Source organism: Tachypleus tridentatus, chromosome 13 (assembly GCF_004210375.1).
Source record: "Tachypleus tridentatus isolate NWPU-2018 chromosome 13, ASM421037v1, whole genome shotgun sequence".
Taxonomy (NCBI): Eukaryota; Metazoa; Arthropoda; class Merostomata; order Xiphosura; family Limulidae; genus Tachypleus; species Tachypleus tridentatus.
The window spans coordinates 18,779,490-18,803,753 of NC_134837.1; the positions used below are offsets into that span (position 1 = coordinate 18,779,490).

General features: G+C 34.5%; 1 protein-coding gene across 1 annotated transcript; it reads left to right on the forward strand.

The window, feature by feature from the left end:
- The first annotated feature begins 1,300 nt into the window (after nucleotides 1-1,300).
- On the forward strand, nucleotides 1,301-17,147 carry LOC143237392 (transmembrane protein 143-like). Its single transcript, XM_076476599.1, has 6 exons — nucleotides 1,301-1,903; nucleotides 6,484-6,689; nucleotides 7,771-7,927; nucleotides 9,860-10,054; nucleotides 11,970-12,636; nucleotides 16,482-17,147. The coding sequence occupies exons 1-6, from the start codon at nucleotides 1,865-1,867 to the stop codon at nucleotides 16,787-16,789; spliced, it is 1,572 nt and encodes a 523-aa protein (XP_076332714.1). The 5' UTR covers nucleotides 1,301-1,864; the 3' UTR covers nucleotides 16,790-17,147.
- The last annotated feature ends 7,117 nt before the right edge of the window (nucleotides 17,148-24,264 follow it).

The following is a 24,264-nucleotide window of genomic DNA, read 5'->3' on the forward strand; positions in this document are numbered from 1 at the left end:
TCCCCTCGTACCTGTGAATATAATCAATGCGACACGCCAAGAGACAGGATATATTGTTGGTTTGCTATAGTTGGTATACTATAAACTTTGGAATTTATAGCTACAATTAACCCTTATTAACGGTGAACTTCAGATATTTCACCAGGAACGTTTATAGATTTCGAACATTATATACTATTTAACTACAGCGGATTCAGATCGGACATTAGTATTTTTTCGAATACGTTATATAACTTCAGCAGTGATAAACTCACGTGTGATCAACGAAGAACGAAGAATACAGAGACAGCTAACTCCCTGTAAAGTGAATTGTACCTACGTCAACTCAAAATTAATTTCCTCTTTATGAGCTCTCGTTAGGATATCATATCAGAAGTTCCAGACCTGATAAAAGGTTCAATATTGTTTGTAAAACTTTTGTATATGGGTCATTATTTGTAACAGCCGTTATTATAAGATCTGTTGTTATTTGTATATTAAGATATATTTTTATTAAAATAAAAAAAATGTGGGTATCAGTCTTGTTGACAAGTGTCATAAGTTGAAAAAATATCAACATTTATTTAATTACTAAATGTAAATTATCGTTTAACTCATTTTCAGAATGTTCAGAATTATAATACGTTATGTAATAAATCGGAGGCTATTCAGAGATAAATTTAATCCGTAACAACTGTAGCAATCATAACGCTTTCATCATATGCGATTTTATCTATTGGACAATTGCCCGAAATCCTACTTATAGAAGGTTTGGTTTGAATTTCACGCAAAGCTACACAATAGCCATTAATTTGTTTCTTCTCATCCAATTTACTTAAAAGTGGTGTCCAGAAAACAACAACAACCTTTCTGTGTGAGTCCGATCATGATTTTTTGTAACCGTTTATTTGTTTGTTTGTCTTTGAATTTCGCGGAAAGGTACATGTGGGCTATATGCACTAGTCGTCCCTAATTTAGTTGTGTAAGACTAGAAAAAGGTAGCTAGTCATCACCACCCACCGCCAACTCTAGGGCTACTCTTTTACCAACGAATAGTGGGATTGATCGTCACATTATAACACCCGTACCGCTGAAAGGGAGAGCATGTTTGGTGTGACAGGGATTCTGACCCGTGACTCTCAGATTATGAGTCGAGTGCCTTAACCACCTGGTCATGCTGGGACCACAGAGAAGGTCCTCCGATGTTGTGCCTATTAATCTACTTCCGAGTTTTCTTATCATTATGAGGCTCAATTTTACTGAATTCTGCCCGAGTTTCCAGAATGAATAAGACCGCTATTCCACAACTGAAAGTGTAGACGGAGCTGAAGTGTATTCAGTGGCGTATTGCGGCTCAAAACTTGGACCGACGGAAACATTCAAACACTTTATATACATATATATATATATATACGTGTGTGGTTTTAGATCAGTGGTTCTCCAACTTTTTTTGCACCATCTATTGTTATTTTATTTTTAACTCTACAATCACAATGGGATATGTATGTTTATGTTGGCGTTTCCTTTTCCCAGTTATGCAACCTTTTCACACGTCAAAAGAAATTCTGTAGACCAGATTGAAAACGTGGTGTATATGGCAATTAAGACATTGGTGTACGCGGATGTTTTTATCATACGACGTAGATTTTACTACTTTAAATTATTGTTTTTAAGTAACAAAATAAACATAATTGTTATCACACGGTGTTTGGAAAAACAACTTTAGTTTATTACTTACTTATGAATAGTATGTTTACATCGAAAGAAAAATTATTTAAATTTCGGCTCGCATTGCTATGAGTATTACTATACATATGATAGTAACAGATCCAACAGACTCAAACGAAACTAGGGTTAACGTAGTGTAAAAACAGAATAAGTAAATATGTCACTATTTAGCCTCAGCGTCCGGCCTTTAGCCCAGGTAAACTTGAATTTATTTTTTACTTTTTGTCAGTATTCGTCTTAGCAGTTTTCGTTTTATAATCTTGATTATTGCTATGAAGTAAGTATATAACTTTTAACTAGTGTATGATCTGTTATTAGTATTACTACTAATGAATAATATTACTGTTATTAATTCCTGTTGAGGATACCGTAAAAAACTTGCGGCCACGTAATGTTCTTACACTTACATTTATTTCTATTTTTGTCATCACAAACATACGCACATTGCACGTGAAATTTGAGACATGAAGTTTAAATTTTAGTGATTATAAATAGTTCTTTCAGTTTCATGGAGAAAGAAAATTGATCACTTGTAACATAATACAAAAATTTACAAATAAGGTTAGGGTTGTAATTTTTTTAAATGCAAATATTATCTTATGAAACAACTTTTTGGGATGTTTTTAATTCAGTTTCTTTGTGAAGAATACAGTTCAAAGTAAGTGTATGTGTGGAACCAATTTAGCATTAATCATTTCTTTCGGATGCTGGCATCTGTTGACAAACAATCTTTGACACATTCAACATAATTCATCTGGGCTAGTATTAGTAGTAACCACCTCTTACATTAATAGCAATGTTTTTTTTCATAGCTACTAGTACAACAGTTAGTAGTATGCTGAGGAGTAATATTGATATTTACTTTGCACAATACCTTTATTGCTGATATGTTCTCTTCAAAGAGATAAAAATGAATTTACATGTGCCAAACTACCATATATAAGTACATTACTGAAGACATATAAAGATGGGAGTAGGGCAGCTGTTTATGTACACCATGCAGGCTATATCATGTACATTAGAGATGCCTGTTAATGTTTTCAGTAATAGTATAATTCACCATGTTTGCCACTTAGTATATAAGTGTCAACTGTCCAGTGTACCTGGATTGTGTCTTGTATTGTGTGTAATATTAAAATGAACAGTTCTCATGAATCCATATTTTGTTGGGCTGCTCTGAATATAATGGGATGAGATAACAAAATTTAAGGACAGCGTGTCCTTTGTCAGTCTAGATTGTTTCATCTAATAAACTGTACTTGCAATAAACAAAATATAGCCAGCTCCTATCATTCAAATATTTGTCAAACTTTCCATAAACCCCCTTCAACTTAATGTACTCTCCACATCTGAAAGCAACCTATTTAAAAAGTCAACCACCCTGTGTGAAAAATAAAACTGTCACACTTGAAGACGATCTCCACCCTACCATAATTTTATATTTTCTGTCCCCTAATTGTACATTATAAGTACATCATCATAAGTACATTAACAAATGATGCAAGGATTATGAATCATCTTAAACACCTTAGTCAGATCTTCACCGTTTTTTCTTTATTCAAGGAAAAAATTCGGATATATTTTCTTTGTACAACAACCTTTCTATTGCAGTGTCACCATAATAGCCCTTTTCTAAACTTATTCTAGCAACTCAGTGTGTTTTCCAGCATTGAACACAGTACTCCAAATGTGGTCCAACCAGTAACTTGTACAATAAAGCTATAGCCTCTGTAGACTTTATTCAGTATTTCTGTTATATAAACCTAAAATTCTATTTGCTCTATCACAAAGAATAGCGCTCACGGCTTGGATAACTTAAGAATCTAATGAACCAAAATACCAAGATCATTTTTCTTGTGTAATACTGTTAAGGTTAATCCCACCAAAATTATACTTATAATTCAATTTATGATAATGTATATACATTACCATGCATTTATTATGATTAAATTCTGTCTACTATTTATTTGTCTAACTTTCCAAATGATCTAAATTCTTTTGTAAAGCAGCAGTATTCACTACACAGCCATCAACTCCCAAAACCCTAATATCAAGTGCTTACAAAAAATAGAAGCAAGTGGTTTACATATCCAATCTTTAACCTCTTTCAAAACCTTTGGAGAAATAAATCTGACTTAGGTTCCTTATTATTCATTACACTTCCCAAGTTTTTCTTAACAAGCCTTGAATTAATGTGAACATTTTGTTTGATCTTGTTTTTATAAAGAAATTGTTCAGGGTGAGAAATACTGCTTACATATTCATTAGAAAAACTGAAAAACTTATCACACTGAGCCTTCCTTTATCGTCTTTCAAAGGTCTTACTCCTGTCCTAATATTTTGTTTACTGGATTTGAATAGATCCTTAATGCAGGAAGAGCCTACCTCCCACCACTACTTTTCATTCTGTACCAATAATTTTCATGTAATTTTTCTATTTTCTAATTTTCTGTTAGGCATACTCTCTTGATCTTTATAATAATTAAAGTCTCTCACTTATAAACTTTTCCAATTCCAAATTTTTTTCCTTAATTAGGTCCTGTATAAACCTTGTAGACCAAGCTAATTTTTTTCTTGTAGCCATGTTTTTTCTATATAACAAACATCTCTATGTTATCAGTATCTCCAGTTAATTCAGTTGTCTAATTCACGACTGATAACATTTGTTGCATCCTTTCAAAATTCTAATATGGTACATACTTCTACTCACAAAATTAGTTATTCTCATTCATTACTACCGTCTATATGTGAACGTTTTCTGTACACGTGACACAAGTTTTCTGCTCCCCCCCTGTTGAAATTGAAAGATTCCAATGTGTCTCACATCCAAATCATCATATGTTATTTTTCCATCAATTGGAAAATGACCATCATTCTTCATTTTGGGCAACTGTTGTGTTCCGATGTGCTTCTTGTTTGTTTTGTCATTCATGTTCATCTTTGTTTTCTCACAAAGTGGCTTTCTCTAATCTGTTTAGTTTTCCTTAAGACAGTTTCTTCATTTAAAAATTTTTATCAGTTAGTTCTAGTTGCATATTCATTTTCACTGCTCAGTTTTAGTGACCTTTTCTTCACTTTGATTTCTGAAGTCCATGTTACCACTAGTGTCCTTTCTCAGGCCTCAAGTGTGGGTGATCCAATAGGAAATTGAACATTACAAGAGCCACCTTTTGTTTCCAAATCTCATTCCAGTTTCTCCCAAACAGGCTGAGCTTTTCAGACTTAAGAACTTGGTTAATCTATTTCCACCTTCTGATTTTGATTGTACCTATCTCTTCCCCACCTGAGGAATCAGTTAGACCTAATGAGGTATTTTTGTTTTTCTCAGACATGTGATGTTTTATCCCTTTCTCCTATTTATTATGAGTCATGTTTTTTTTCTCCCATGACCAATCTTCCCAACCATTTTTGGTTATTCTTCCTTTCTCTGATATTTGGGCTAATGCTAATTAATTTCCCTTGCAATTAATTGATGGGATTAGCATACTTTGTCCCCCATAAGCTTCAGATCACTTTGTGCTTTCATACTATCATATTGACTGTTCCTTTTGGACCAGCAGTTGTTAAGTCCCTTATTGCCTGCTTGGGGGGCAGCTCCTAAATGACATATCAGTGTGACCCATGCCCAGTATTCTTGCCTACATTTTACCCTTATGACCCTTTTATGGTATCTTTCTTCTCTACATCTATTCTCTCAGGCTTTCCACAGAAATTCTGAGGGATTGTGCAGGAATACCCTTTCCTTTCTTTCCTCTACACTTGCCTGTTTATGGTTTTGGGCTCTGACTTTGTGTACTTGGTTTCTTTTTTGTTGGAATCTTCTAGGGCATGATGTGATTTTGGCATATTAATCTGAAATGAAAGGTAAAATAATTGATGTACAAAGGTAATATATCTTTAAGACTTGGTAATTTTCTATCATTACATGAGGAAGAATAAGGAATTGTAGACTTTAATTTCCCATGAAAACCATTTAAACGAGTAGAGAATGCTCATGTATGATATATAATCCTTGTTTTCTTTTTGTTTTGTTTATTAGCCTTCACATCTGGTTACTAATATAAGTCAAGATATGGTGGATGTGATTTTTGAAATTTAATGTACAAAGTGAACAACTCTGTCAAAGAAAATCTGTTTCATGAAATTATACATACTCAGGACAAATATTGTACAAGTAATACTTACTGATACTGATAGTAACAGAAGGTATATAACAAAGAATTCTTCAGTTTATTCGTATAGCTATCCATTTCATACAAGTACAGGAGTGTATTTTGAGGCCTGGTAATAGTTACAACAAATATTTCTATTATAAGCAGAGACAACTTACTTTACTTGCACTAAAACATGATAGAGTTAAGAAGCCAGTTAATTATAGTGTACTAACATTAGCTAAAGAAATAATAAGGTTCATTTAGTATTTCTGGATGGTTGTGAAGTGTAATTCTAAACACTTATTCATCTTTTATATATCATTTTTTTAATTATAAAAATTTTTTAAATTATACTTCATATGTGTATAAAATTGCGTGAAACCTGTAATAACCAGTTACGTTTATGTAATTAAAGCTTTTAATAACAATTTTTAACTTCTATATCATCTGAAGCTTGCAGTAACCAATTAAAATTTGTATAATTACTTGGTGTTTGCAATAACCAGTTAAATGTTTCTTGCATACATCAATTTGTGTGGCTTTGCTTCACTTTTTAAAAATTCTTTTAGAGGCACATCAACAGAATTTGTTGAAGAGAATCTTGTATACTTGTTATTTTCAGATGTGTAAATGGACTCTCAGACATGCATCTCATTCTAAGCTGACCAATCTGTACAGCCAGAGATGTTTAGCAACATCAGTTTTGTTGACGAAAGATGTCACATACACTCAAAATATGGATAACAGAACTCGGCAATCAACAGAAACTATAAGAACAGTTGAATTGATGAAGGAAATCGAAGAATTAGTTGATGATGATGAGATTAGGTACAACATTTCAGTACTGGAGACAAAACTGTTTTTTAGAGGTATCAAACTGACCAGAAGTATTGATGTTTGAATGGCAATATAGTTACTGTCACTAGTGCACACTTTCTATGTATTTTCCTCTCATTTAACCTCTTTAAAACGAAGGACATATTATGTAAAATTAACAAGTTGGTAGTGTCTTCAAGAACCTTTTATTCAGCAATTAAAATATAAAAGTCGTTGCAGCTTCATTTGAATATTGTGTGGGCAGTTTGGGGTTTCTTTCTCCATAAAGAATATCAATATGTTGTAAAAAGTGAGAGCTACTACAGTAGTACTTGGTTCAGTTAAGGTTCAAAGATTTGTTTTTATTTGGGTGTGAAAGGTATAGAAGTGACATGGGGCACAGAAGATGTATAGGTTACATTTATAAAAGGGGCTAAAAGGGGCAGGTGCAAGGTTGAATGAAGTGTTCTACATTTCAGGTATTATGAGAAACATTACAACATACTTCCTTGTAATTAATCCACCCCTTTGGAGTCAGCAATTTTTTTTTTACACAATTAAACTTTATGTGTGGGAAATTAGTTTATGAAACATCTCTTAATTGTTCAGTCACTTTCTGTGGGCTTACACCCACTTTTTAGGCATTAAAATTGCTAGGGAATTGAATAATCTGCTTGTGGGTGGTGAAAAAAATTTGGTGGGAATGTCCAGTGGAAATCCATGTGTTCTTCAGCAAAGTAATCTTTTGGTTAGAATTATGGTATCAAAATCTAAAATGAGAATGTTGTGTTTGATGTAAAATGACTTAGTTTCAAGTTTGTGTAGTTTCGAGTTTGTGTCTGAATTGTTTTTTTCTGGTAGACTGAAGGGTAACTTTGTTGGTCTTAAATAACCCATTCTTGTTAAGTTTTTCATACATTTGTAATCCTCAGATTACCAACAGTAATCTTGTTAGGATCTATATTTGACAAGATATACCTATAGAGTGATTTTATATTTCTCTTATAGAATGCATTGTATAAAGGGAACTGAATAAGTTTAAAATAACTAATTAGGCTATTGACTCGTGCATGTCTTTTCTCATTTTGTGCAGAGATTACTTCATTCCCCTTACAAGTCGTTCTCTGGTTCGCCATTTGTTGGAGGAAGATTTCTTCTCACAAGAAGAAAAGAAACAGATGGAACGTTTAGCTTTAGCTTTGGATGGAATTGCTGTCAATCGTTATCAGGGTCTTGTTCAGGAATTAAAGGTAATTAGATGGATTTTCTTTCTGTTTTATAAAGATGGTAAACTTTTGTCGGATATCAGATTTATATATCTAGCAATACATATGGCCAAGTCTGATATTATTCCAGCCAGATAACAGCTAGATTAAGGACAAAATTACATGAGCATTCAAGTTATGCCAATAAAATATTTATACTGATATTTATGTAATAAAAATCTAAAATAATGAAAGTTAGTGATATATGGAAAGTTTTACTTTTATTGAACAAAGACTACAAATTTATATATATTTTACACATATTGAATAACACTGATTATATGATGCTGTTCTTGCAGGCTAAAATATACATTTCAGGTGTGATTATATCACTATGAAGGTATGGTATACCTGGGTTCAAGTACTGCAACTTGAAACTTGAGTTATATATTTTCGACTTTTGAAAAAGGCTCCTCAACATGGTATATTTAAGTCACAAAGCTTGTAAGTGATCAGTGAAAAATGCATGGGTGTGAACAGTGAAGAAACCAGAGTTGTAAAGTTATTTCTTAGATTTTTTTACTGATGGGTTTTAAATCTTATCACATTTTCCTATTCAAGTTGACCATGTTTTTCTTTATTCTGGTTTCTCCTGTAATATAAGAATACAAATGTGATAGATGAGATATTTTCATAGATATTTGTCTTGTATATATATATATATATATATACACACACATACGCATTATAACCATAATTTTTAAACCTAAACAAAATGCATTAAAATAAACAAAATACGCTTAAAACCCATAGCCAGTGTATCCCCACTGCAATGTGGGTCCTACATTACAATCACCTCCAAAACCTAGGATACATTTTATAATCCCACGTTGTAGCTTGTGCACTAGGATCTTTTTTAAAAAGTGCAGTGTGTTTTGTTTTGACTTAAAAAATTAGGGTTATAATATAATTAATTACAGGTTGTGATTTGCTGTTTCTAATGCAGTCCTTCCTCATGAGTTTGTTTACTTCTTTAAGTTCATTTAAATGTACTTATTAATGTCACTATACACACACATATATGTTCTTGTTAGGAATATATATTAACACACACACACTGCATATGATATATATTTTGTGAATTATCCAATAAATTTTATTTTAAGGAATAGTAACATATTCTTCTTTTTCAATTTCAAGTATTAGGTATTTACCTAATACCCTCATATTTTTTTAAAGGTGTTTGTTATAAAGATTCTAGTGAAATCCAAACTCTAATTGAGAAAATTGATGCAGATCATTCTGTGGACATTGACAAGAATGTTTCAACATAAATTATTGAAATTAATTTAAAATCCATAATAGGATCACAAGATGATAACAGTGTGAGAGATTTAGAAGATGAACAAAATGAAAAAGACAGTGAGGAAATAGAAATTCCTACGTCATTACAAGTGTTAAGTTATATTAATGCTATCAAATTGTATGCAAAAAATGAAGGGGGAAAGTGAACTTATGAAAAGGCCATAGAACTGGCATTCTCTTTCAGTCACATGAGAAAGCCCATTAAAAAAATGAAACAGTTGAAATTGGACATTTTCTTCAAATAAATTCAAGATTTTGTGACTTGTGTATATTTTGAATGTCTATTTTTGTTCTTATTCTAATAAATATAGCATAAACAGTATAATAACTTTATTCACAAATGTCTTCCTTCCTTGAGTCAAGCAAGTATATCGTTCTGGTTAAAAATTATATATAATTAAGGAAATGCATGTTCACTAAGCCAGAAATTTTACCTTGTCCCATGTGATTCTGCCTCAGACAGCTGTATTAAGATATTTCAAAGATGGTTTTAAATGGAAGAGTTTTATGTCCATTATTTGTGTTTCATCACAATCCCAACTATTAAGTACTACCATACTTAATAATACAAATTGGATTCAAAATTTTTAGGTGTTCGTTATTTTTCTTTAGGGTCTCTTTGACACCCTAAATCCTGACAAAGACACTGTTGACACCAAACAAGTCCCACTCCGTGATCGTCTTGACAAAGAATTCTGGTTACTGCAAAAGTTAGCCATCATTATGGAAAAAGCTAATTTCTATGAACTTCCTGGTCATATTGTACAGGCTGCCCTCAAAGAACATGGAACTGAAACAGGAGTGAAGGTAACATTGTGTTTGTTGTATATTCTTATTAGAGTGGTTGGCTTGATGATTGATGTTATACAGGTATGGAAAGATATACTGCACAAGTATCAAAAGATATAGCTTTACTAAAGTAGATACATAAGTATTAGAAATATATTGCTTCCCTGAGATAGTACAGAGATATGAAATTATATAGTCTTGATGAGGTAACTAGTTTTTGTTCAGTTGTGGGGTGGCACATATTAATATCAAAAGTATTTTTTTAAATACAATTCCAAAATTTTCAGTGTGCTTCCTTATAAAGGAAAGGCATAAGCTTTACATATACTAATAGACACTTGCCTGTGTTCTTTGGTAGTGGATTATTAAATTATTCTAACTATTTTCAAAATGAATTTTAATTATAGTATGGTTCTTTTGTGATTACAAACTAAGAAAGATTTTTTTTCTTGATAGTTACCAAACACTGAGTTGGGAACATAACAATAACTTTGTAACACAGTCAGTAACAACCTGAAAATCTTCTTTGTCTGTTTGGTTTCATCAGATTACTTTCTTCCACTGGAAAACTGACCACATATCTATCCTACAGTCAAACTTTCATTTTACCTTTATCCAAAATCTAGCTAATGTGGCAATTTTCACATATTTTATCAACCATAAAAACCAGTTTATTGTACTCTTTCTACTTTTAGATTCTTAAGGTAAGTTATATTAAAATAACTTAACAATAGAGTGATAAAAGATTTGTAGTAATACATGAAATATTTAATTTACTTATTATTAGTGTTATTATGTTTTAATAAACAACTCTGTCACTAGTAAAACTGTGTAGAATGAAACTGCTGTTTTTTCTAATGACTGAAAGATTACTGTCAACCTTATGTAGATGGTGTTGGGGTTCTCCACCCAACCTGTTTCAGTTAAGCTATACATAGCAATGTTTATTATTATTGAGAATTTACAAAGTATTACATATAGATATTTGGTTAAGTTTAGGTAAATTTGAAATGTTATGTTAGACTCTTTAATAAAGTACTTTCTGTGAATGTACAGTCAGTCTGACTGAGACTCTGATTCTTCTGAGTGTAAGATGATTTTAATTACTAAGAATATAAATACTTCATATTACACTTTTCATACTAATTTGAGTAACTTTTATAAACTAAATGAATAGCAAAAGTTTTTTAAAGATAAAATTTAAAATTTTTTATTGTATCCGAGTCATCACTATATAGTTAAATGGAAAGGAAGTTTTAAAAATTATGAAATAAACCTTTTCTCTCCATGATTACAATCCATGTTATTCATAGTTTCAACTGTTCACACTTGCACAAATAGTTTAGTTTCATTGTCTGGCTCCTACAACAGGCAGTTCATTCATTAGTGAAACAAACAAATTACCAGAGTCCCACACATTCACATGCTGCATTCATGAAATTCTGCACTTGTTGTCTTGTGAGATAAGTCTTGTTAAATTTTTTTAAACTTCTTACTCAAAGATAAAATATTTCACCTTTCAAATGAAAATAATACACAATTTACAAAAATAGAACATTCAAAACCAACTACAACTTAGCTGTGACATAACAGGGCTATAAAAATTATTAGACATTGTGAGTGATAATTTCACTTGTGGCAAAATTATGTCTTGTTGGCATATATTGCTGTCAATTTCAAAAGGACTATTGCAAGCTTTAAATTAAGTTCTCTATTAGTTATAAACAAGTACATCAAATAAGATACCATAATTTTAAAAACTACCTTGAAAGTGAAGGGCAAATGGGGCTTATGTCATTGATTGTAAAAATGATCAATGTCATTTAGGTAATTTTTATAACAATAATACTGCAAAGCTATTAATTTGAAAAGTATGGACCAAAATATAAATGTTATAACGATGTACAATTAAAATTACTTCTCTAACTTTCAGGTAAAAGTTGATACAGCTCGGTATGCTGTTCTGAGATTCTGGACTCTTGGTAAGGAATTACCTACAATTCCCCTTTCTTGGAATAAAAAAATAACAGGTTTTTTAATGCAACTCAAACTTCCTCAGTTTCTGGAAAAGTACAAACAGAAGGTCAAACGGCCAAAGCCTCTACAATTTTACAAGCGAGTGGTGGTCGCTGTTCGTCTGAGAACTGACCACAAGCTCTTTTTGAAAGCATTTCGAGACATTCCCGTGCATGCACTGGAGCAGTTGTTACCCAAAGGTAAAGTTTATATGTCAGACTTTCAAAAAACAGTCTTGACCACTTCACTCTCTCTCAGTGGTCTAGGTGTCCTAGCCAAAATTGTCACCTACCTTGCAGGGTTTCAGATTCAATGGACAGTTGGTATAGCAGCACTGAGTGCATTAGTTGCTGCTCGCACATGGCTGACATTTACAAAAAGAAAAACAAAATATATTGCTGACATGAACAGAATTCTTTATTTCAAGAACCTTTCCAATAACCCTGGACTTTTAACACTGTTGAAAAATCGAGCAGAAGAAGAGTTCTTTAAAGAGGTTTTGTTGGCTTATACTTTCCTCTTGGTGGAACGTCCACCATCTGTTAAAACAAAACCAAGTGAAAAGCAAAAGCCTGAAGAATTAGGTGAGTTCTGCTTAATATGATTTTGATTTCAAAATCAATTTTAATACTGAGTAAATCTAGTGTAACCTGAAGTGATAACTTATTTATTTTCATTATGAACTATATGTTTGTATTAAATATTTGACTTAAGATAATTTTTCTTATGTTTTGAGTAAATTTTGATAATTATATATTTGATTACGACTAAAAACAACTTATTTTAATGCAGTAATATTTCAATTAAACATTGTAAATAAAAAATGTTAGTTTGAAAAACTTTGGTTTTATGTCATTTTTCTGTTCAAAATGTTTAAGTTAAAGGATGTACATATTGCTTGTCAATTCAGCTAGAGTTTCCCAGTTCATGTCATAGATTTTCTTGAATAAAACTTAAGCAAAAATTGAATTTTGATTTAGCAAAATCCTAAAACTGTACTGCATGGCTGAATAAATCAAAATTACGTTTTTGCTTAAATTTTTTTCAAGAAAATCTATGACATGAACTGGGACGCTCTAGGTGAGTTGGCATGGAATGACCCATATCTATTCTCTGTTGGTTTCTTAATCCAAGTATATGGCAGTTAACACATTAGGTATGTATTCTGACATATGTAAATTACTATTTTATATTAGAAAAGGATTAAAAGATTACTTTTGTTCAATCATTTTACTGCATTATGCCATATACTTGCACAATCTCACGCCTAACTTTTGACTTAGGGAACCAGCTGGATTCCCAAAACACGCATTTTTAGGAGCCAGTCCTATAGCTCTTTGTAAAATTCAGTGAAATTTGTCAGTAAAACTGAATTAAATAGCAAATGTTCTGTAAATTGAAAGGAAACTAAAGATATCTGTTTATTTTATTATGAGCTTGTATTTCATCAAAACAAAAAACACAAGTCAAACCATTTAATTATTAACTTCAGTATTTTTTATTTCATATACGATCTTTAATTTATTTCTAAATCATGGTATGACAGTCATCTGTTTCTTATTCTATATTAAGTTGTGAGGATGATACACCATGTGGTTCCCCATTAGTACCACACTGTGTAACAGCTTTATGTTTGTGGAAGTCACTAAAATAGTGCATAACAAAAGAACAATTGGAAATCTGGAATGTCCCATTACTTTACTTTTCAATAGGGAGGTGTTTTTTTCAATTGTTTGAATTGTGCGTATCACTGTTAGAAATGTCACTAAGTTGAAAGTGATAAATAGGTATATACAAATATTTACAAAATATACATTTTATTAATGCTGTAACTGTAGCTACCCTATGACCTCCAATTTTGATTTCTTTCCCTTAAGTTGCAAGCTCAATCCTTTTTTAAAACTGCACTTTTTTTTTACCCCAAGGTGATTTTGATAAGATATGACTTTTTTTATCATTACACACCAAGTAAGAAAGTGGCATTTGGTAATAACTAACATTAGCTTTTGAATCACAAATCTATACTTTCAAATATATGGTGGTAGTTTTACCTCTCTAAAATAATGTTAATAACTTTCTTCATAATAACACCATGGAATTTAGATTAACAGTTTCTTGTTATCATCTGCATGTACTTACTACAGCCTAATTAAGAATCATTATTTAAACTAATATCATGTGATGCTAAAGCTCTTTAATTAGGAGAATTTCAAAAAAATTTAGCAAATTTTTGCTTCAAAGTTGGCAATAACCATCCACCCATGCAATTCTTTTGAAAACTTAAGCAAGAAACTGCTAATCTAGTTTGTTTGGCCTAACCAATGCTTTTGTAGCTGCATGTGCTTTTACCCTGCAGTTTAGCTGCTCTGAATCAACTATCTTCAATCTGAATTATGAAAAACTAAAGTCAGTCAACTTCTCTTAGGTGAAGCTGTAGTCCAAATATGAGACCAACAGCTCACATGATGTTTTTTCATAACCATTCACAACTATTTTGGTCAAAATTGAGTAACTTTTATTGAATAACTTTGCACACATGACTTGTATTTAGACTGAATGAGACTCTTAATTGTAGGTTGAAAGGATCTATCAGTGTACAAAATTTGGAAAAATTCCATAACAGTATGTTTTTCTATCAAATATAGCTTCCATAATTTTTGTATGAAGAAATAAAAAGGAGAAAATTAAAATTAGAGATGCTATATAAATTTACTCTTAAAATAAATGATAATTATGGGCAGTCGGTAATTTCCAATTGTGACATGATCGGTAAAACAGTAATATTGTATGTTGCTATTTTAAGTTTAGGCTAACACAGTCTGCAAAGTTGGATTGAAAAGTGTTTGCCCTAATGTGTATAAACAGAATACATGCAGCAAGAATCATTTTCCAAACAACTTAGGAGTTTGCAATTTTCACTTGCCTATTTTTGAAAAGGTTCGACAAAAAATAAATTTTACGTAGATCTTTCAAATGTGAGGCCTTGATGCAGGCTTGACGTCAAATATAAAAGTTCAACTAATCACAATATTCATAGCTCAGTTCCATTACTCTGATGCAAAAAATGTGAATATTGAAGAAAGTGCATGGGTATTCTTAGTGACAACGACTGATGATTATTCACATCTTTGGAAATGTCCATTCATGGTTTGTCACAATTTCTTCTAGGTTAAAAAATGCTTAGATTAATTTATGTGGAATCAAACTTTTAATGACTTGATTTTGTGTGGCTACATGGGCTACCTTGCAGACACTTTTTATGGGCCCATCAGGCATTTTGGGATCTATTGGCTCCAGGCTCCTGCTAAGTTCAAATCCTAGCCTTACAACATGATATCAGTTTGTATGTGTTGTTTCATAAAGTCTATGGTGTAATTAACTGTATTTCCTAACATCATTGCATCCTTTCTCACATATTTCTTTGGTCATGCAAATAATGGATTCCAGAAGACTCCCTGAGGTCCCTGGTCAACATATGTTCTATCGGTCTCCACTACATATCTTGCAGAATAATGTATTTGTAGAGAACTTTTGTATTGCAGCAGTATATTGCCATTTAGCTGTTATAAACTATGTCAACTATGCTTTCACTTTTACAAAAGGCTTCCCTCCTAAGTAGGTTTTAAATACTGATCTGGTGAAGAATATGCTGAACACGACTAGATGCAGTAGCTGTAAAAATGGGTTTTGATACTCGTGGGAGGGCAGAGGACAGAAAGCCCATTGTGCAGCTTTGTGCTTAATTCAAGCAATTGCCCATCTTGTGTGTTGTTATTGTAAAAGATAATTTTGCATGTTAAAATTAAAGTACTCTTTGAATATTTGACATTTTTACACTTTTTTTGAGAGAGAGGGAAAGAGATAATAAAATGGTAGAATGTTCTTATCATAATTCCAAGTTTCTGATGTTTAGTGTTAAAATCAATTTAAAAAAAATCTTCCTGCAGTACAAATGAGTAAGAGTTGAAATATGGAGTTCAGAGTTTTGTAGAAATGGTACAAGTGTAATAAATTAAAAATATCAGTCCTGTGAACTCAGAAATAACTGAAGTGTTTAAAAAATGTGTTTGCACATAATGTGTTTCACTGTTACAAGTCCCCTAATGTATGGAAGTATATGAAATTTCATATGAGAATACCTTTATGGTTATAGAGGTCATTGTGAATGATCATGTTGTTATCATGCCTTGTCTTGGTCCATTTTATTTGTTTTTGTGTTAATTATAACATATTTATTATTTGAGGAGACAATATTTTTTATATCTTTGACATGAAGAAAGTTGGTAGATTTTTGTCAGTTTATAATAGTAAAAGAAATAAGACCAAGAGAAGTGCAATGATCAAATAGTCATTCAGAGTGACCTTTACAACCACAAAGGTGTTCCCAGGTACAGAAACAAACACTAAAATATCAACATGTTTTTTACAGGTGGAATTACTCAAGGTCTCCTTGAGAAACAGATAGAAGCATGGGTTCTTAAAAACTTGGCTGCAAAAATAGAATTTGAATCACAAGAAGCAGTTGAATATTTAGAATCTTTAGGTCTTCTGAGTCGTCAAGGAGACCTGTTGCATGTTGTGCCATTAGCAACAGCACTTCAGCTTATTCCTTCCCCTCACATTTCTTTTGTTGCTCGAGCATTAGGAGAAGATATCCATGAAGGTTATGACAAAGACTTGATACTTGACAATCTTATCAGGGAAGAAATGAAAAAATTAAGGTATAGCTGGGACTGAATTTGTTCTTAAATCATTGTTTAACAAACAATAAGAATTAGGGCATTCTTATAAATCAGAGCAGCTGTGTGTAGTACTTATAGCATTGCAACAAAGGTTCTTGATAAAGTTGCATGCTTGAAGGGCAGCAACTATTTTACTGGTACTAACAGGTTGTGGTGTTTTGAGTTTTGTATATTATTTACAGCTTCTTTTCTGTAAACATTCATAATATTGCAATCATTTTAAACACAGTTTGTATTTTATACTCTAAAACATTGTCTTCTAACAAACAGTTTATGTACACAGTATATTAGTGTATTTTTTTATTACAATTGTTACAAGTTCTTTATAGATTTAATAAAAATGTAGAATTAAATTGGTTTATTGGATATTATTCTAGTAGTATTTTGAGACAGATTTTAACATAAAGAGTTGACAAAAATCTAAAGTCACCACAATTATTTAACTTTAGTACTCATGCAATGAACATTAATTGCAGGTACAAGAAAGCTCTTCAACTTTCATAAAGTAAGTGTGAAAGAGTTTTGGTATGACTGCCTGTTGCATCCTGAAACAAAATATGGTAGGTAGGTGGTTTACTGAGCTGATTGGATTTAGTCACAATATAATTTGTGCAGTGGGGTACTTCAGTTTAAGCCAATGGTGAAATTGTATTGATTTTACACTAAACATGCCTATTTCAATTTCCATTGAAACAATTTTCAGTCAAAGTATATATAATCTGCTAACTGAAAAAAAGGATAGTGTAACATTTATTGAAAATATGATTTACTTACTTCACATATGTAAGTGTGAGGAAAGCCATACATGAAGATGGAGTTTGGAAACATTGGAATGAAATATTTCCAGTTGCTGTAATCAGAGGTAAGGGCAGGGCTGTTGCTCCAGAAGAGACCAGATAAGAGGGAACTATAATTGAAGTAGCCAATATGAAGCAACTAACAGAACTTAAAAATGAATGTTCTGAATGAGGGAAGTGATTCTGGATGAGAGTCTGATTGGAATGTAGGTATATAGTTGAAGACCCCTCTAATCTTGACTGGACACATTCATTCCCAGTATGTGAAATGAGAAATCAAATGAAAAGGGAATTTGGCATTCCAGTGACTAGCAATGCATCTGTATGTCATATTCCCAATTCAGAACACACCAACAAAATACCTGAGGATGAAGTGACTATTCTGTGGGTTGAAACTGGTTGCAAAACAATAATCAGTTGGCTACAAAATACACAATTCTAGGAACATGACATACCAGTGCTGTCATGTTTTGGCTGTTGACCCAATACATGAGATCTAGAGTCTGAAAACACAGCTATGGACATGGTGTTCCAGGAATTAAGTATTTCATTTTCTGCACATACAGAAAATTATATCAAAATTTGTACCCATGCAAACATAAGTAATAGTAAATGTAGTGTCATCCTTTTTTTTGTTTTTTTCAAATAAATATTAAATTACTTTATTATTAATCATATTTAGAGCAATAGTTTATTAAACATTCTTTTAAAATTATACATGGCTCATAATTGTAATAATACTGTAATACTTGCCAAAGCTGACAACCAGAATCATGTGTACAACTAAGAATGCCAGTAATGATAACAAAGCTATTTGATTCCATGCTTGGGAGAAAACAAGGATAGCTATTCATGGAAAAACTATCAATGTAGTGATAAACAAAACCATGCACAAGAAAAATTGTGGAAGAGGTCAAACAATAAATATCGGAGACTGGTGAAGGGACAGGAAAATTATTGCCAGTAAAACAATGGACATCTCTGAAGCAGTACCTGATACTCTAGCTTCCATTCCTCCAGTGGACCCCTCAGTGTGGATTCCTGTACGTGGTGAGGGGACCTCTTTCTGGTTACCTTCTCTGGGATCTAAACATTTACCCACGTGTTTGCTGTGCATGGCAACCCGTGAAGGGGAGGAGAGGATCCTGGTGGTTGAGGGGTCCAACCCTAACACACCACTTTGGCCTTGAATTCCTGTAGACAGGCAGACTTTGGGTGACCCCCCATGGGTCAATTGGCTGGTCCACTTGTGCTAGAGTCAACCAAGTACCAGTGTAGGAAGTTCTCAATGGATGTTGTGGGCATTGTGTCTGATGCTGGTGTTTGGGTATAGTGTTCACGAAACACTAGCGTTGCTGCAATATCTTTGCATGACATTGTAGTGCGTCCCCTTGTAGGGCTCCATGATGGGTGGGGTCAGTGAGTACCAAAATTTTCCTTTTTTCCTATGGATCCTCCTATGAAAAATTTAAATAAAATAGTGAAAAACACTCAATAGGTAAACGACCATGTGTTGAAGACTCTGAGCAGCAATCTTCAACATCCGTAACACACGTACCTCATTTTCTTATATTACATTCTCTTTCAGAAAAACCTTTAGGGCAAATGTCCCCCTTTTTTATTCAGAAGGGACCTGAGGGACTTGCTGGCTCTCCAAAGTCAGTAAAGAAGCTTTGATCTGGAGACATATTGGTTGAAACATCCACATTCCAACACAGTGAACACCTCTTGAATTCAAAGGCAATTGGGGATATACCTATTGAGTTTACCCCTCATGCTACCTTGAATTCATCACAAGAGTTATTGTTGAGTGGGATTTGAAGAACATCCCCAAGTTAGAGATTATCACTGGTCTCTCCACTCAAGGAGTTTCTGCAGTGAGGTGCATCTCCACTCGCAAAGATGGAGTTACACTGCTGATAAATATCCTTGTTTTGACATTTACATCACCACCTGCACCTGCCACAATGAAGGCAGGTTATCTAATTTGCAGGGTATGGCCATACATTCCAAAACTTCTCGGATATTTCCAATGTCAGAGGTTCGGCCACTCAAAGACATCATGTCGTGGTTCTCTGACGTGCTCGTTGTGGTGGCAAGGACCACAATGCCTATGAGTGTGACACGGATCCACATTGTGTCAACTGCAATGGTTCTCACCCTTCCTACTTTCGTTCTTGCCCAGAATGGTTGGAGGAAAAAGAGGTGCAGCATTTGAAAATGACACATAACATTAGTTATCCTGAGGCTCGGAAATTGCTGTCCACAACTCCATCTCAGACATATGCTGCTGTACTTTGTTCCACAACTACAGTGGGAGAGCAGACAGATCTCTCTGTGCCTCCAAGAGAATCATTTTTAAAAATAAATGAAAAGCCTTTTGACCTCCATAGTTAAAAAGGTTGATGAATCAACTTCTACACCCATCTCTGTTCCTCCCATACATTCCAACAAACCCAAAGATCCACATCCTTTGGTTTCAAATCCAGACATTTCTTCTGGTACATCTTTTTCTCCCACCCCAAGATGCTAAACAACTAAACGATCATTTATTCTCATCCTCAGTCACTGGAATCCCTTTCCAACAACAAAGACCTGCCCAATCGACCCAGGGCAGGATCCATGGAGGTTGATAGACCTCCTCTGAATAAAGACAGTAAGGAAAAAAGACGTGGTCGTAAACAGAAGTGTCCTCCAGCCACTTTGCCTACCCGTCATTAAAAATGGCCACCTTGATACAATGGAACTGTCGAGGTTTACATTCTAATCTGGATCATATCAAAACACTGATTGCTTCCTATGATCCTCTATGTCTTTCCTTGCAAGAAACATTTCTAAAACCCACTGATACAGTCACCTTTCAGCAGTTTTCAATATACAGAAATGACAGGCTGTGTGATGGACAAGTACATGGAGGGGTGGCACTGTTGGTTGATCAGCATGTGCCCACCCTGTCTTTGTCACTTAACACACCCTTGGAAGCCATAGCCATCCATGTTTCCTTGGGTCATACCATCACTGTTTGTTCTCTCTACCTGTCACCTGTCATCTCCCTTCTAATCCTGGGGGACTTTAATGGACAACATCACCTCTGGAGAAGTGCTGTTATTGATAGGAGGGGTTGCTCTGTAGAGCATATGCTCTCTGATCACAATCTTTCTCTTTTCAATACTGGTTCTTCCACTTATTTTCATGCACCTAGTCAATTCTTTACTGCTATTGATCTCTTGGTGTGCTCCCCTTCATTATTCTCCCATTTTTCATGGAGGGTTGACAGTAATCCACTAGGCAGTGATAATTTTCCTATACTTTTGAGAGAGACTGGCCATGGTCGATGCCACCCTACCAGTGTGCCCTGCTGGAAGATGGATCAGGCAGACTCAGCCACTTTTACTGCTGCCACAGAACTTGATCCTGCCATCAATAGACAACTGTGTGGCAGCGGTAACTGACTGTATCATACAAGCAGCTGCTCAATGTATTCCAAAAATCTCAACACATTTTCCACGATATCCTTGTCCATGGTGGAATCCTGCTTTCCACTTGGCACAGAAGGCTCAAAAATGGGTCTGGGACACTTTCTGTAGATATCCCACACTTTCGAACCCCATCGCTTTCCAACAGTCCCATGCACATAAAGACGTCAAAGCCAGAAGGAATCTTGGATTAAGTTCACAACTAGCATATCTTCTACCACCAGTTCCAAGGTCATATGGGACAGGATTCAAATGGTCAGTGGGCACTACAATTCTGTTCCCCTTTCGATCTTACTCTCTGATGGCCAAGAAGTAGCTGATGTCCGAAGCATCGCCGATACTCTAGGTGAAAGCTTTTGCCAGGTATCTAGCACTTCTGCTTGTTCCTTCACCTGCTTGGCCATCAAGACTTGGGCAGAGCGTTCACCTCTTTCCTTTCGAACTGTCTCTTTGACTATAATTGTCCCTTTACACTGATGGAACTGAAAATGGCCCTCCATCGGTGTGGCAGTACATCTGTTGGACCTGATGATGTACACTCTGACATGCTGTGCTATCTCCCTTCTGCTTCTCATGATATTCTTCTAATTGTTTTTAACTGCATTTGGCAGGAGAATGTTTTCCTAATGCCTGGCACCAGGCTATTATCTTACCTTTCTCTAAGCTTGGGAAAGATCCCAAGATTCCTTCAAACTACCATCCAACTGCTTTGACAAGCTATCTCTGTAAGACCTTAGAGAGGATGGTTAATGCTCATCTTGTTTGGTTCCTCGAATCAAACCTCCTCCTCTCGCCTACCCAGTATGGCATTTTGCAAGACCTCCATATATATGGATTACATGGCCATTTACCCATGTTTATTAAAGTTTTTTTAATGGACAGGAGATTCCAAGTTTGTGTGGGTTCGACACTTTCCTGTTCTTTTCTACAGGAACTTGGAGTCCCTCAGGGATATGTTTTGAGTGTCACACTTTTCGGTATAAAGATGAACGTCATTACTGAACAACTCCCTCTCTGTTGCAAATGGGTTCCATGTTGACGATTTTCACATCTCATGTCAGTCATCGAACATGAGATATATTGAGTGGCAACTACAAACTGCCCTCAATCATGTACTGAAGTGGACTATGGTGAATGGCTTTAACTTTTCTTTTCTAAAACCGTTTGCATGCACTTTTGACACCAGTGGGGTATTCACCCTGATCCTGAACTCTGTATCAGTGAAGTTTCACTGCCATTGGTCCCCGAGACCAAGTTCTTAGGGCTTATCTTTGACCGTAAGCTGACCTTTATACCATGCTTAAAGCACCTATGGGTCAAATGCACAAGAGCACTGAACATCCTCTTTGTCCTCTCTACCACCAGTTGGGGAGCAAATCGATGTTCTATGTTAAAGATATATTGTGCTCTTATTCGATCAAAACTCGACTATGGATCAATGGCCTAGGGCTCTGCCAGACCCTTGGCCTTAAAGATGCCGGACCCCATTCATGATCAAGGACTTTGACTCTGCACTGGGGCTTTTTGCACCTCCCAGTTCAAAGCCTATTCGTAGAATCTCATGAACCTTCTCTGCACCTTCACCATATGCAACTGTCTATACTATATTCTTCGAAACTTTGTTCCTTACCAAAGCATCCCACCTGGAGATGTGTTTTCCTTCCTCAATGGGTCATACTTCTGCCATTGCTCCTTTTGGCCTTCACATCCAGGCGCAATTGGATGAATTGGGTCTGTTCTTGGATAACCTTGCAGAATCCAGTGGTCAGCCCATCCCACCATGGTTTATTACAATCTCCAAATGTGTCCTTTCTTTAACACTCCTACGAAAAGTGGGGCCTAATAGGCCCCAGAGCAACTTTAAAGGTTATTAATATTAGGCTAATAATTTTGTATTTAAATGAAATTGCCATTTAAATCCATTAATGAATGGATTAACGAGATTCCTACTGTCCCTATCTACTATCTAGCAAAACTACAGCCAGGGGAACGGGCTTGAAGAAATCAGGACTAGAAACGTCTTTTCGTAGGAGTGTTAAGTCATCTGAAAAAGGCAGATACTCCCAATTGGAAGTACCATCTTTTATTTACTGGACATCTTTTAAACAATCATTCCATTCCAATTTCTATGGATGGTTCCAAATCAGGTAATTCTGTGGGCTCTGCCAATGGTTTGTTGCAGTTCGGTGGTTGCGCACGGAATCCCCTCTACAGCTTCTGTGTTCACTGCTGAACTGTACACCATGTCTGTTGCTCTGAACCATATTGAAGCTAAGCAGTACTCTAACTGCACTATTTATACTGACTCACTTTGTTCTCTACTGGTCCTGGAATCGCTTCATGTTGGCTCACACCCTGTTCTCACTGATATTCAAAACCGACTGGCCCATTTCTCATTAACATCTTCTTCTATCCAGTTTTTCTGGATACCAGGCCATGCTGGTATTCGCGGAAATGAGCTTGCAGACACGGCAGCTAAATCTATCTGTTCTGGCACTATCACCACTCTGCCTATTCTGTATATGGACTATGGTCCTGTATTCAAGGCTCGGCTCCATGCCAAGAATGGTGGCACAACAAAATGAATCATCTTATTGGAAGCAGACACCCAAACATAATTAAAATATCATAAAAAAGAAGAGAGGTTAAGTGCAGATATAATCTTGCAAGCTATGGTAGGAAGAGAGCCACCAATGAAGGGAACAAATAATAGAAGTAAATGATCATAAAGCACGTTGTGAGAGACTTTAACAATTGTAAAATAACAGGATGCCTTCACACCATTGGTCATTGTTTTAATTTTTGTGAATAAAGTCATTCACTATATCAGAAACTGTTTTGAAGACACATTTATTTGTACCTTTGAACTATTTGTCATTTTAAAAAAATTTGTGAATACAGTTGTTCACTGTACTAGGAACTTGTTTAAAAACAAGTATTTGCTGGCAGTAAGATGTCATGCTTACTGATATAATTGATGACAGTGGAATTGTTGGAATATACCAAAACCACCTGACCCCACAGGAGTGGGAGTAAATAAAACATAACCTAATGAACTGCCAAAAGGTCTTAGATATTTATATGGAAAGTAGTATCTGTAAATGACCACTGACCAGAAATCCCTCATGAATATACAAAAACCATCCAGCAAACCAAGGAAGATTCCTCTGAACAGATGAGACATGAAAAGAGGCAGA

Bases quoted from the DNA above. Each gene is read 5' to 3' on its own strand.
- LOC143237392 (XM_076476599.1), top strand. From the start codon at position 1,865: ATGTCACTATTTAGCCTCAGCGTCCGGCCTTTAGCCCAG. The intron at 6,690-7,770 runs GTACAACATTTC...CATTTTGTGCAG, and splicing joins GTTGATGATGATGAGATTAG to AGATTACTTCATTCCCCTTA. The intron at 10,055-11,969 runs GTAACATTGTGT...TCTAACTTTCAG, and splicing joins GAACTGAAACAGGAGTGAAG to GTAAAAGTTGATACAGCTCG.